Source organism: Maniola jurtina, chromosome 7, assembly GCF_905333055.1.
Source record: "Maniola jurtina chromosome 7, ilManJurt1.1, whole genome shotgun sequence".
NCBI classification, from domain to species: domain Eukaryota; kingdom Metazoa; phylum Arthropoda; class Insecta; order Lepidoptera; family Nymphalidae; genus Maniola; species Maniola jurtina.
Genome location: NC_060035.1, coordinates 13,867,855 through 13,880,983, shown reverse-complemented (window position 1 = coordinate 13,880,983; position 13,129 = coordinate 13,867,855). Strand labels below are relative to the sequence as shown.

Here is a 13,129-nt window from a genome sequence, read left to right as displayed (position 1 = left end):
GTGTTTGTTTGTCGGTTTGTCTTTCAATCACGTCGCAATCGGTATCGATTATTATTTTTGTATGGGTATAGTTAAAGACCTGGAAAGGGGATAGGCTACTTTTTATCTCGGAAAATCAAAGAGTTCCCACCGGACTTTTCCCACGGGCAACGGACACTGCATTATACTTGAAATTCTGGACACACTTTAATGATACAAACCTACATAGATACATACATAGACTGCTAAAATCATAACCCTTCCTATAAGGTCCCTATAAGGGTTCCGTTTTTCCTTTAAAGGAACGGGACCCTAAAAAGCATGGGCCTTTCATACAATTGTTCAACTACCGTTAGGTACTAAGCCGTAAAAAGGTATCAGACATACGGACACCCTTTCGCATTTATAATATGGATATACTTAGAAAAAAACTATTATCTACTTACATTGCCTTATACATAAAGCACTAGTTTTTTTTTAAATCCCGGAGACTAAAATGACGTTTTGCGTTTTGTTTTTTACGACTCTTAAATAGTGATGTGCTGCAATCGATACTTACCGATGAATATTTGTAGGAATTCTTGTCAAATGTGTATGAGACAACCAAATGTGTTGAACATAATTCCAAATCAAATGCAATAACTATGGCTTGATTCTGAATTTATGACTTTTACATATTATTGAAAAAATCCTAAAGAATAATTAGTAACAAATATACAAAAAATAATTCACTATTTTTTGTACATTTGTTACTAATTATTCTTTAAGTCTTTCAAATAATTTATGTGATTAGTGCTACTTTATAATCTCGTAATAACACATTTCGTATGTTTATTTTACTCGTTATGTACGAAATATTATTTTATTATTTAACGATTTTAACCTAAACCAGAACCATGAGGACAACACTATTTTTGTTAAGTTGGTATCATTATTTTTAAGTTTGATATTTCTAGCTGTCATTTTAGCCTCTGGGATTAAAAAAAGACTCTAATAATAACTCATTATTCATTGCAACAAAGATAAATAAACGTAACAAAATGCACTACGTCAACGAAATAAGTACCTACCTACTTATTAATTAATTAATTCACATAAAAATTAAAATGAATGACACTATTAAAGTGTGTTATAAAACGTTTTAAAACAAAAGTATACAGGTTGTACGGTAAAACTAATTTCTATTTATTGAAGATTGATATTATGTAGTTAGATGTTTTAAGATAATCTATGCAGACCCAAAACCTCAATTATTTTGTAAAGAAAAATGGCACTTTTTCAAAGTAAAAACATAGAAATTATGAAACTGGCCTAGTTGCCAAAAAGTTTTTTAGTATTCATAATTATTAATTTAAAAAGAAACAAATCCGTATTTTTCCTGAAAAACACAATACGATCAGTTACTCAAAACTGATCATTTTTGCTCATAGCTTCAGGGGTCATTGGATAGCATTTCACTTTCTATAGATACAACCTCTTAATAGAATCGTTTTTTTTTTAATTCATTATAGATAAACGCTTGACCACAATCACACCTGATGGAAAGTGATGATGTGGTCGCATTTACCTAGAAGATGCCTATTCACTCTTGTTTTACAGATACCCTGGTTGTAATTGGTAGGAAACACAGATCACGGAAGATCGTGATATTTTTTCGATCAACCTGTACATATATTATAAAATTTTAGATGTCCTTCAACTCTTCGTAGTCAACTTTTTAAAGAGCATTTTGTGAGCAGCTATAAAAAATAATAATTTATGCTTACGATTAATATGCCGACGACCCATCTGAATGCATTACTATACTGGCTTTGATAATAATTAAAATATATACCTGTCATTTGTGTTTTGTGGTGCAATACAGTACCTATATATACACACACATATATTTTTTAGCGTTCGATCACTTTGTTGTCTGTCTGTCTGTCTCTGTTTGTCTGTCATTTAATAATAATTCATGATGTCAAAGTTTCATGATATATCTAGATCAACGGGAAGCTTTCTTGACAGACGGACAGACATACAGACAGACAGACAGACGGACAGACAGGCAGACATCGAAGTGATCCTATATGGGTTCCTTTTGAAGTACGGAACCCTAAAAAAATACACTTACCTAATTCTTCACTAGTCACCAACTTGGATGCGATAGAACGCATCGCTATGAAGGATGTCCCATTGAAGATCTCTACCAGGGGCGCTGCAAAAGAGAAATTGGTTTTATTTTATAGGCTTAATAGCTATTGTAACACACAGCTTTACCATAGAGCCACAGAGTTTATGACGGCCTCTGACCTACTTCTGAGTGTCTGAGAGTTTGACGTTTGTATCTGTCTGTGTCATTGTAGCTCCTAAACTAATGAACCGATTTTAATTTAGTTTTTTTGTTTTAAAGGTGGCTTGATCGAGAGTGTTTTCTTAACTTTAATCCAAGAAAATCGGTTCAGCCGTTTGAAAGTTATCAGCTCCTTTCTAGTTACTGTAACCTTCACTTGACGGGGGTGTTATAAATTTGTAATTTACACTTGTATGACTATTGGTGGTACAATTTGCATTATTATTTTATACCTATATTTTACACTTAACCATTTTAAACTCCACAGTGCGCATCAACCCTCATCCCGTAAGAACCCGCACGCCACAATCGATTTCCTCATAAAATATTAAACCCACCGAAGTGGATTTAGCTATAAAAGCTTACGTGCCCAAATATATTCTGTAAGTAGCAAGTCAATTTTCCACTCGTATAAAAGAGAAATGTGTCCATTTTTTTTGCTTGTCTTTGAACCTTGTCTTTTCATTATTTTGTCTGCGGATTTATTTTATTTTTTACGTGACTGTCCAAAAAAAAGTATAATGTTTTCAGAGTTCATAAATGTATGTGAGTTTCTTTATTCCACCATAACTTCGAAATACCTGAACAGATTTGGATGTAGATATCGTTAGAATCTTTAAACGTCCAGAGTGACACTGGTTATATTTTTCATATAGGTTAGGTCATTCGACCACACTTAGCTTAGCCTACATTAGCTTAAAAACAAATGCTTATAATGTACCTACCTACTTAAATAATGATTTAAATTGAAATATATTGGGCTATTATCACAAATTTGATTACACCGAAATATTAAATGGATTGAAAATTGTTAAACACAAAACTAATTATGATTGCATAGTGCAACGGATTAGGTGAATATTTTAACACGTCACATTTCAATAATTAAATTTATTGGACCGATCTCTGGGAAATTAACAGTGTTTATCATTTACAAAATTACCTACCTATTTTAAAATTGAATATAAAATGGCTTGTTTAACTTATGTTTTGCAATTTGCGATATTTTTCGGGACTATTTTAATAAAATCTTTTTTTTTTAATATTACCGATCGTATTTCGGCCACGGCGCGGCGGCCAATCTCAATTTAGAGATTAGTCAACTGCGTGGGAGATATTATAGTGCACATGGGTGCAGTCACTATTCCCTCACTCTCATAGTCCAATGGAAGGGAAATCCGACACGACCGGAGAAGCATCAGGCGCAGGACCAACGGCTTTTCATGCTCTCTGAGGCAGGGGTAGCACACTGCCAACTTCCTAACTCTTCAACCTTCTAACATCATCCAGCTTTATCAAGTCCTGAAGATGCTGATAGAACGGCAAAAGGAGCTTACGTCTCTGCGGTGCTCCAGGCCTTCCAACGAGCTGGTTAGTTTGGGATCGTCCACAAGTTAGAGCTTACCAATGTAAATCTCGGTAGTAGTGGTAGCGAAGGCGAATATGAAGGAGGCGAGGATCTTGCTGGTGCAGGAGATGATGCCCACCAGCGTGTCGTCCAGCTTCATCAAGTCGCTGAAGATGCTGATCGAGAACAGCGTTCCTGAGGAGTTAATTCATCATCATCATCATCATGTAAACCCATAACCAGCTCTGAAAACTATTTCAGAGATCCACAATTAATGAAAGACACAACAAAATCAACAAAGAAAAAGAATAAGAAAGATTGTATGTTTGAACCGATTTTGATTGAATAAATGAAACATTCTTTACTGCAGGGCGATTCAGAACATTCGATTCGGTAAGTTATCGTTCGATAAGATGTATTTTTCAATGAAAAACGAACGTTATCGAACGATAACTTACCGAATCGGGTGTTCTGAATCGCCCGGCTGGACACCGTTATGAAAAAAAGATTCCGACGAATTGGGAACCTCCTTTTTTTGAAGTCGGTTAAAAAGAAATAGAGAGAGCTATTAGCGGGCTTGTCGCTTTGAAGCAATATTTTTGTTACCAGGCAACCAGGTTGAGGGTTAAGTCCATAATGAGGACTTGTATCCTAGAAAAAAAAAATAACCAGGTAAAAAATATGAGGTTCCCAAATTTTTAAACAAAAATGATTAATTTCCTCGATGATTTCGGTGGGTATATTCCGCTTTAATCATCTGGGTTACATTACCCAAGTTATCAAAGTAGAATCGAAACACCTGACTATATTATCGTGTATTAGGTTCCAGTGAATAAGAGTTTAGACATTTTATTTTTATCAAAAAGACCAAAAGTTCACTTACATAAGAAACAATCTGAATATAAATATAGTAGAAAGCATAATCTATAAAGATACGGTGACTTTATACAATACTAGCTGAAGCCCGCGACTTCGTCCGCGTGGATTTAGGTTTTTCGAAATCCCGTAGGAACTCTTTGATTTTCCGGAATAAAAAGTAGCCTATGTGCTAATCCAGGGTACTATCTATTTCTATTCCAAATTTCAGCCAAATCTGTCGAGTAGTTTTTGCGTGAAGGAGTAACAAACATACACACACACATACACACAAACTTTCGCCTTTATAATAATAATAATTAATTCAAAACGATTCTTTTTTTAACAATTTCTATCAGAGATTCAGTTAAATTAATCAATGGTAGTGTTTACTCACCCACTAAATTGGTGATAATGCTATATGTACAAAACATGCTGAACTGCACTTCGTCCCAGTTGAACCGATAGCGCATGAACAGGTAGAGGACGTTCATTTCACCTGCAAAGAAAAAAATTGAGGTTGCTACTTCAAAAAAGGATGAGGATCTCAATTCATCCGAATCTTTTTGTTAGGGTTCCGTACCTCAAAAGGAAAAACGGAACCTTTATAGGATCACTTTGTTGTCTGTCTGTCTGTCTGTCTGTCTGTCTGTCCGTCCGTCCGTCCGTCCGTCGTGACTGTCAAGAAAACCTATAGGTACTTCCCGTTGACCTACAATCATGAAATTTGGCAGGAAGGTAGGTCTTATAGCATAAGTAAAGGAATAAATCCGAAAACCGTGAATTTGTGGTTACATCATTAATTTTTTTAATTAAAATGTGTTTAAATTTTCAAAGTAAGATAACTATACCAAGTGGGGTATCATATGAAAGGGCTTTACCTGTATATTCTATATCAGATTTTTATTTATTTTTATGCATAATAGTTTTTGATTTATCGTGCAAAATGTCGGAAAAAATACCCGAGTACGGAACCCTCGGTGCGCGAGTCTGACTCGCACTTGGCCGGTTTTAATTTTTTATGTATGTTCCCCGATTACTCGAAGTCGCTGGGACCGATTTAGAAATTTGTTTTCGTTTGAAAGGGTAGATATACTTCCCAAGTGAAATTAAAGTTCCCATTTAAAGGTAAAGATCTGATGAATATTTTCGAAGATAGATGATGGAACTCCTCAACGGATAAGACTAAAAACAAACCTCAAAATTAGCTCAGCGGATGAGCTGTGAAAAAAGTTATAGATAGACAGACAGACAGACACATTTCCCAATTATGATATTAGTAGGTATGTATTAATGTATAGGCAACCCGTAATAAAGTGTTTAGATTAGTTAATTCCCTCTATCCAGAGTCCAGACTCCAGAATTCTTCCAAACATCCTGTGTACGAAAAATTTAAAAACGAGTCATCGTCGGAAATACTCGTACGTATACTTTTCACACATTATGTCGTTCATTATGGTATAATCTAGAAGTTTCCTGGTAAGTCTTATGTCCTTAAGACGTCAATTGTCGAGTTTCCGTTTGCCAACGTTTTCCACTTGAAAATTATATCATGATAGATATAATTTTTAAGTGGTTCCGTAACCCGGTTTAAGAGATAACAACATGGCATTTACCATTAATACTCCAGGCTGCTACGGATTGAATATGCAAACCATGTAAACTTAGAGGTAGCTATACCGCCAACTTGCCAACTCTTCGCAAATACTAAAAATTTCTTGAAACCGAAACCCCCAATTGTTTATAGCCCATAGATTATAAACGATTGGGGGTTCCTATACAGAATGTAACCAGAACGCTAGCATATACGAAATCAGGTGATAGTACTGATGATTACTGAAAAGATACTATAGAAAAACTAAGAAAAAAAAAATTTAAAATGTCTGACTGGCGCTTGACGTCAACGAACGTTCCGTAAATAGGTCACTCGAAGTCAATGCCACCTCGAGTTTTGCACGCTATACATTGCGGGTTTGAAAAATAACCAAATCACTAAAACTACAAGATAAGGCTAGTGGTTATTGGCATTGGATTGTGTTAAGGTGGTATAATAATAACGTTAAGTTTCTGCTAGCGTTCTGGTTAAACCCTGAATCCTAACTACACCTACACTTGTATACTAACCATGCAAAGGTCCGAATATAACACACACGACGACTATAAGCAATGACACCCGCAGTCGTCGTCTGCGAGGGCCGCTCCTGAAGGCAACCGTGAGCGTCTCTCTGACGTGCCGGGCGTCGAAGAACGAGCACACCCATCCTCTACAGCCCACTGGTTGCTCCTGGAAGAATAAGATATTAATTTATTTTTCTTACCATAAAACTCCATTAAGTCACGGCAGCTTTATTGCTACTACCATCTAGCCTATGGGCTAAAATAAGTAATATTATTCTAGCTTAAACTTCTACTTATAATTAACTAGCTGAAACCCGCGACTTCGACCGCGTGGATTTAGGTTATTCGAAATCCCGTAGAAATTCTTTGATTTTCCGGGATAAAAAGTAACCTATGTGCAAATCCTGGATTTTATCTATTTCCATTCTGAATTTCAGCCAAATCCGTCCGGTCGTTTTTGCATGAAGGAGTAACAAACATACACACAAACTATCGCCTTTAAAATATTAGTGTGATTTCTAAATCTAAGTTACAGTCCAATAACTGTTCTTAGTTTATTCTAATATGCTTACAATTCACAATGTTATTGTGACCTAGATAAAAATAAAGCAGCACAAACACTATTACACAAGCACTGCATAAGATATTAATGAGTACAACATTTTTTTTTCTATGTGTACTTTCCACTAATTGGAAGGATGACTGCAAACCTGTATTTTTAAAGTTCGCATTGTATATAACAAATCATTTGACTGACGCTAGAGGCCAACGAACGTTGCGTAGATAGGTGGCTACGGGGTAAATGCCACGTCGTAGGTGGGGTATTGCCCCGTGTGGATACATTGCGGGTTTGAACAATAAACTACAAGTATATGGCAAATGGTTATCAGTATTCGATTGTGTTTAGGTACTATAATAATAGCGCTAAGTTTGCTTGCGTTTTAATTACACCCTGAATACACGCTGCCGCAACTACGAGTAACTACATCCCTCGAATAAAAAATATATAGTCTACAGAATTTAAATCGATTTTTAAATCGTCCCTATACATCAAAACTCAGTTTGTGTGACTTCGGGATCCAATGATAACAGACGCGGAATCCAGCAAACTCGATATCTATTTTTCATTGAAACCGAAAAATAAATCATTCGTACTGCATCCGCGCCAAACGGAATAAATTGACGACCGTATCTCGCAGATCAGCGCCATTGTAGTACAAGAGATAGCTTCTGTAAGATTTCAACTTGTACAAATAATTCACAAACATTCAAAATATTACGTTTACTTAAAAAAAACCTGTTTTTTCCCTGTTTTTTTTTTTAATTAAAGAAAATATTACAATAAAACTTTAAGCTAGCCTTATCTAATTACTAAACAAATCATGCCCGCGTGGAATGGTGCCAAGAATACTGGCTGCATTTCCGCCTTGGACAGCCAGGCTGATCCGTTGAAATGAGCCAGCCCTTCTGTCACCCGATGACGGTTTATTTACTTAAATAAACTTGACACATTGTTCGCTTTGTACATACATAAGCTTTATGACTCTTATCACTTAAGTATCATTTTTTATATTTTTTATTGTATAGTAAACAATTATAACGATGAAATTGCCTATGAAATTAATGTCATAAAACTAACTTTTAGACATTTACACGTGAAATTGCTCATAAAATTAATGTCATGAAACTAATTTCATGCCACTAAATTCGTAATGTAAACTCAATGGAAAGGGGCACGACCTTTAGCAATGAGGTTTACATACAACGCAGACGCAGGAAGTCGTTTGAACCGACTTCCGACAAGGAGGAGGTTTGCAATTCGGCGCGACTTTTTTGTTAACACAAAAACTCAGGGTATAAATCATGTGAAACCTTCAATCGTTTTCTCCATTACAAATGCAGACACCTATCCGAGCCCCGTGAAACCACTGATTGTGTTACGATGTTCCCCTTCGCACGAATTTGCGTAGTGGCACAGAGCAATTTATCACTTAGACGTAGGACCGGAGAGTGATGAACGGGTGTACCTTATAGCCGATAACCAGTCACCAGCAACCCTAAGCTTCCGATTATATTGGCTACCTTTCTCAAGTCTCAAGATTGTTTGATCAGCCTAGGTACTTAAGATTTGTGTCAGAGATTTTTAACCAAAGCCATGTAATGTGATCAACGGTTATAACTTGGTGATAACCAGTCACCAGCAACCCTGTGCTTCTGATTATTCTGGCTGCTTTTCTCAAGTCTCAAGATTGGATTAGCTTCCTACTTTAGATTTGTGTCAGAGATTTGTAACCAAAGTCACGTATGTAAACTGTTATAACTTGGTGTTAACCAGTCACCAGTAACCAGTGGCGTGCATAGAGGTACAAAAGTACTGCCTACCCTAGTTGTAATAAATCAACACTTATTTTCCATTATGACCTGCCAGAAAATAAGTTCATAGCTTAATGCCTACCCTGGCTTTAAACCCTGTGCACGCCACTGCCAGTAACCCTAGGATTTCTAACTATGTTGACTGGTTTTTTCTAGTCCCAAGATTATTCGATCAGAGATTGTGACCAAAGCTACGTCGCATCTTTACTCATGTAGCGTTGTCATGAGATGAATGACTATACCTTAGTCGATATCGATAACCAGGCATTGTCAGTGCGCGCACGCCGGTCGCGTGCTGGGAGATACAAATCCCCCCCCCCCCCCCCCCCCCCCCGCCTCCCACGTATTTCTATGCTTGCATGCCATTTATATTATGACTATGAGACTATGACTTATAATTTAATATGACAATTATCATAATAATTATGATACCTGCTCAAACCCTTATTTTTATTTAAAACCATGTTTTGAATATTTTGTGAGACAATACCGGCTCTACTAATTGTGGCAACTCTCTGATTATATAAATACTTAATATCCATACTAAGATTATGAATGCGAAAGTGTCTGTCTCTCTGCTACCTTTTCACGGCCCAACAGTTTAACAGATTTTGATGAAAGGTACAGAGTTAGCTTGCATTCCGAAAACTGACATGGCAACTTTTTATCCCGGAAAATCAAAGGATGCGGGCATAATCTATCTATGTAGTTACTTTAAAACTAACCTCCTAATGTGTCATAATATCTAACGCATGATATTCCTGTTATGCTTGGAAGGATCAGAGCCCTGATGAGGGATGATAATATGATACCCACCTATATAAATCATGAACCTTGATTAGACAATGCTATCTAATATATAAATTTGTTTTTGCCAAGGAAATTATTTTATTATTATTGAATTATAATATTACTTATTCTTAATTTCTTTATACTAACTTCTAAATGACCTTCTAAACCTGTAAATGGCAGTAAGTACTTTATTGGAACAAATCAGATTCAGCTCCTAACGATAACTGACGTATAAACAGATTGTTTACTTTGTAATAGAAGTAGGTAGGTAGAGGATAAGAAAGATTTATGGAATCGTCCAAATAATCGGTTCATTAAAACAGAAATAAACTTACTCTCTGCCTGTCTTCAGGAAGAATTGGATCCTTCAGACGAATATATCCGTATATCAAACTGATGAAATACAAGCACAAGGATATTAGAAAGATCCCATAGTATCCGATCTGTTGGAGGAGGATCCCACTCAGTGACATTCCTATGGGGATCCCCAGCGACATACATAAATTAGCCACTCCCACTCTGAATGTCCTCATTTCTTTAGTCGTCACGTCACCAATGTAGCTGAATACACCAACGCAAACTGTTATCCATCCACCGGTCAGCGATGGAAACAAGTCTGAAAGAGCCGTGATTTCCAGAGGGAGTTCGTAGAAGAAGTATGTGTTCAACATGAAACTTGTGACGCACAACACCTCACCGACGATCGGCAGTAGGATACAGGCTTTCCTTTTTCCCGTCTTGTCACTCCAGGAACCGACAAATAGAACTAGTATACAGGGGAACACTGTCTGCGCGATATTCTTCCACGCCTGCACCGATGCAGTCAGTTTCTGCACCTCCGCCTCTTCCATTGTGTAGTTCTCAGTCTGCCGCCTATTCAACGCGGAACAAACTTCATCGCTGTACCCTAAATTCACCCGACAAGCTTTCTCCAAATTTAAGTTCTGAATGGCCAAGCCAGAAAACACATTGGACATTATGTAGCACGCTATAATCGGTTCCACTGTTATGTTGGACCTTATCTGCATCAGTTTTTCTTTAACACTAATCCTCTTCTTCGGTTCCTTGGTTTCCCCGGAAGCTTTTTCAGCCCCGACGCTTATTCCGTTCATTTTTCGTCAATATTGAGTTCAGTATCAAATTGACTTATGGAGATTTATGTATTCGGAGTTTATTTTTTCTCATATTGTCGGTTGATGAAGGTTAGCATCTGTTCCAGAGTTTCAAAGCCTCATCGTACGCCGCATTTCCGTGGGAAATTCCTTTCGGTTGGTGCACGTGATTTAGGACACTGATGTGCCCCGGGGTAGACGGCAGACTGGAGGATCCTCTTGTCTTAAGTAGAGTGAGCGGATACGCGTTCGAGTGGAGTCATTTACCAATTTGTTGGTACAGTGTCGCCTCAGATCGGCAGTGTTCGCGGCACTGCGTGGACGGTCGTCACAACCTTGCTCTCAGCTACCGTTTATCCCATTAGACCAATGCCTGTCATTATTGTGAAACAGTGGGTACGTCTGTCATTAGTACACGGTCAAGGTACGCTTTAGTAGGCGGATGATATTGAAACGTTCAGGTTGGCGTTTTCAGACGGAATCCTGACTTTTAATGGAGCTTCAAGATCGCCGTGCAAAACTCGAGAGTTGTTCTTTAAAGTAGGTACATCTGCAAGTTATCTACTATCTATATAACTATTAATGAGAAACTGACTAACTGACAAATCAACGTATCTACCGCTCAGACTGCTGGGTCTAGAAACTTAAAGATTTTTACACATCCAAATAAGTACTTATTTTCTCTTTAATGTAAACTTCGACCAAGAAAGGATTTTGAAAAATTTAAACAGGATTGTTTTTAAACCCAAATCCACGCGGAATGAACGAACACGCGAACATCAGCTAGTAAAAATGCCAATCCTTACTAGGTACTATTATTCAAATTTACTTTTTCACGGCCCATCTGTTTAACCAACTTTGACTGATACAGATACAGGTTGCACCCTGAAGACGAATATTGTTTACTTTTCATCCCGAAATATCCAAGAGTTCCCCTTCCCACGGGATTCTTAAAAATCCTAAATACACGCGGACAAATTAGCAGGCATCTTAATAAAATTTAATTTTCTTTTTCCAATCGGCACAGAGATTCAGAACAAAGCTAGGTAACGTTCCATGAAGCTAAGCCGACTTAATTCCGGGCGCCACAAAAGCAATTAAAACACCATTCGTCAGAGCCTGATGTACTGAATACAGGACATCTGATACGTTTTATCTCTGTGATTTATACCAACATTAAATCGGTATAAAAAATCATAGATGCCCCTTTTTGTTCTCATGCAAATGGCCCGCATTTTATTGCCTGGCTACATGAATGGTATGAATAAATGTTTTCATAAAGGTGAACAGTTTAATATCTCGAAATTGGAGCGCAAAATAAATCGCGGACAATGGGATAGCGAGCTTTTTATTGCAAGCTTTTAACACAATGCTAGTTTAGGTCAAATCTTGCAAGTTCATTTTAACCCATTTTACTGGTTTTGTTATATTATTGAGGTTGCATAACAGGCGGTTAAAGTTACGTCACGGTAATCGTATGCAGATAGCTATTATGATGTAGTCAATTAGCCGGGGCAAGCGACAAGTCTGCCCGCGAAATTCATATTTTATTTGGGTTTCCACAATTTGTAAACTAATATGACAAAGTAGGCTTATGGAATTCTAGTTGCGACAACGGCAGTATCATTTCTACGTGTTTATATAAAAATCTTTACTTGATAAGGTCCAGTTTAAGAAATTAGCTCTAGTATCGACTAATTTGTGAGTTACAGTCGATACTAGAAGCTAAATTCTTAAACTGGACCCTTTCAATTTTTACATAAATAGGTGGAGATGATACTGTTATTGCCGCAAATAGAATGTCATAAGCCTACTTTGTCGTATTAGTTTACAAATTGCGAAAAACCAAATAAAATTTGAATTTCGCGAGCAGATCCGTCGCATCCAACTTAAGTAAGGATTTTTAAAAATCCAACCCCTAAGGCCTCATTCGTACGAGAGCTTTTTTAACGTCCGTTAAAAAGGCATTCAAATAGAACTGTACAAGAAGAACAAGTATCTGTTCACAACTTCACACGTCAACGCTTTTTTATCGCGCACTGTTGTATTTTCAGTGCAACGCCGTGTTTTAAACGCAACGCTTTTTTAACGCTCGTGTGAATTAGAACTTATGGTGTAAAATAGGGGTTTCAAATTTGTATTGTCCGCGCGGACGAAGTCGCCGGCTTAAGCTAGTTGCATATAAATAATACGACACAATGCTAGCAATAAGTACGT

The 13,129-nt window shown here is 37.0% G+C and overlaps 1 protein-coding gene across 1 annotated transcript in view; it reads right to left on the bottom strand.

Moving 5' to 3' along the window:
- Positions 1-11,215, bottom strand: part of LOC123867106 — a 42,736-nt gene extending 31,521 nt beyond the window's left edge. Inside the window, exons 1-5 of the mRNA XM_045908990.1 lie at positions 10,136-11,215; positions 6,642-6,801; positions 4,915-5,016; positions 3,720-3,857; positions 2,096-2,179 (exon numbers count right to left, since the gene is read on the bottom strand). Of these exons, the coding sequence (XP_045764946.1) occupies positions 2,096-2,179; positions 3,720-3,857; positions 4,915-5,016; positions 6,642-6,801; positions 10,136-10,912 (1,261 nt within the window). The 5' untranslated portion in view covers positions 10,913-11,215. The remainder of the gene's footprint in view (positions 1-2,095; positions 2,180-3,719; positions 3,858-4,914; positions 5,017-6,641; positions 6,802-10,135) is intronic.
- Positions 11,216-13,129: the final 1,914 nt, after the last annotated feature.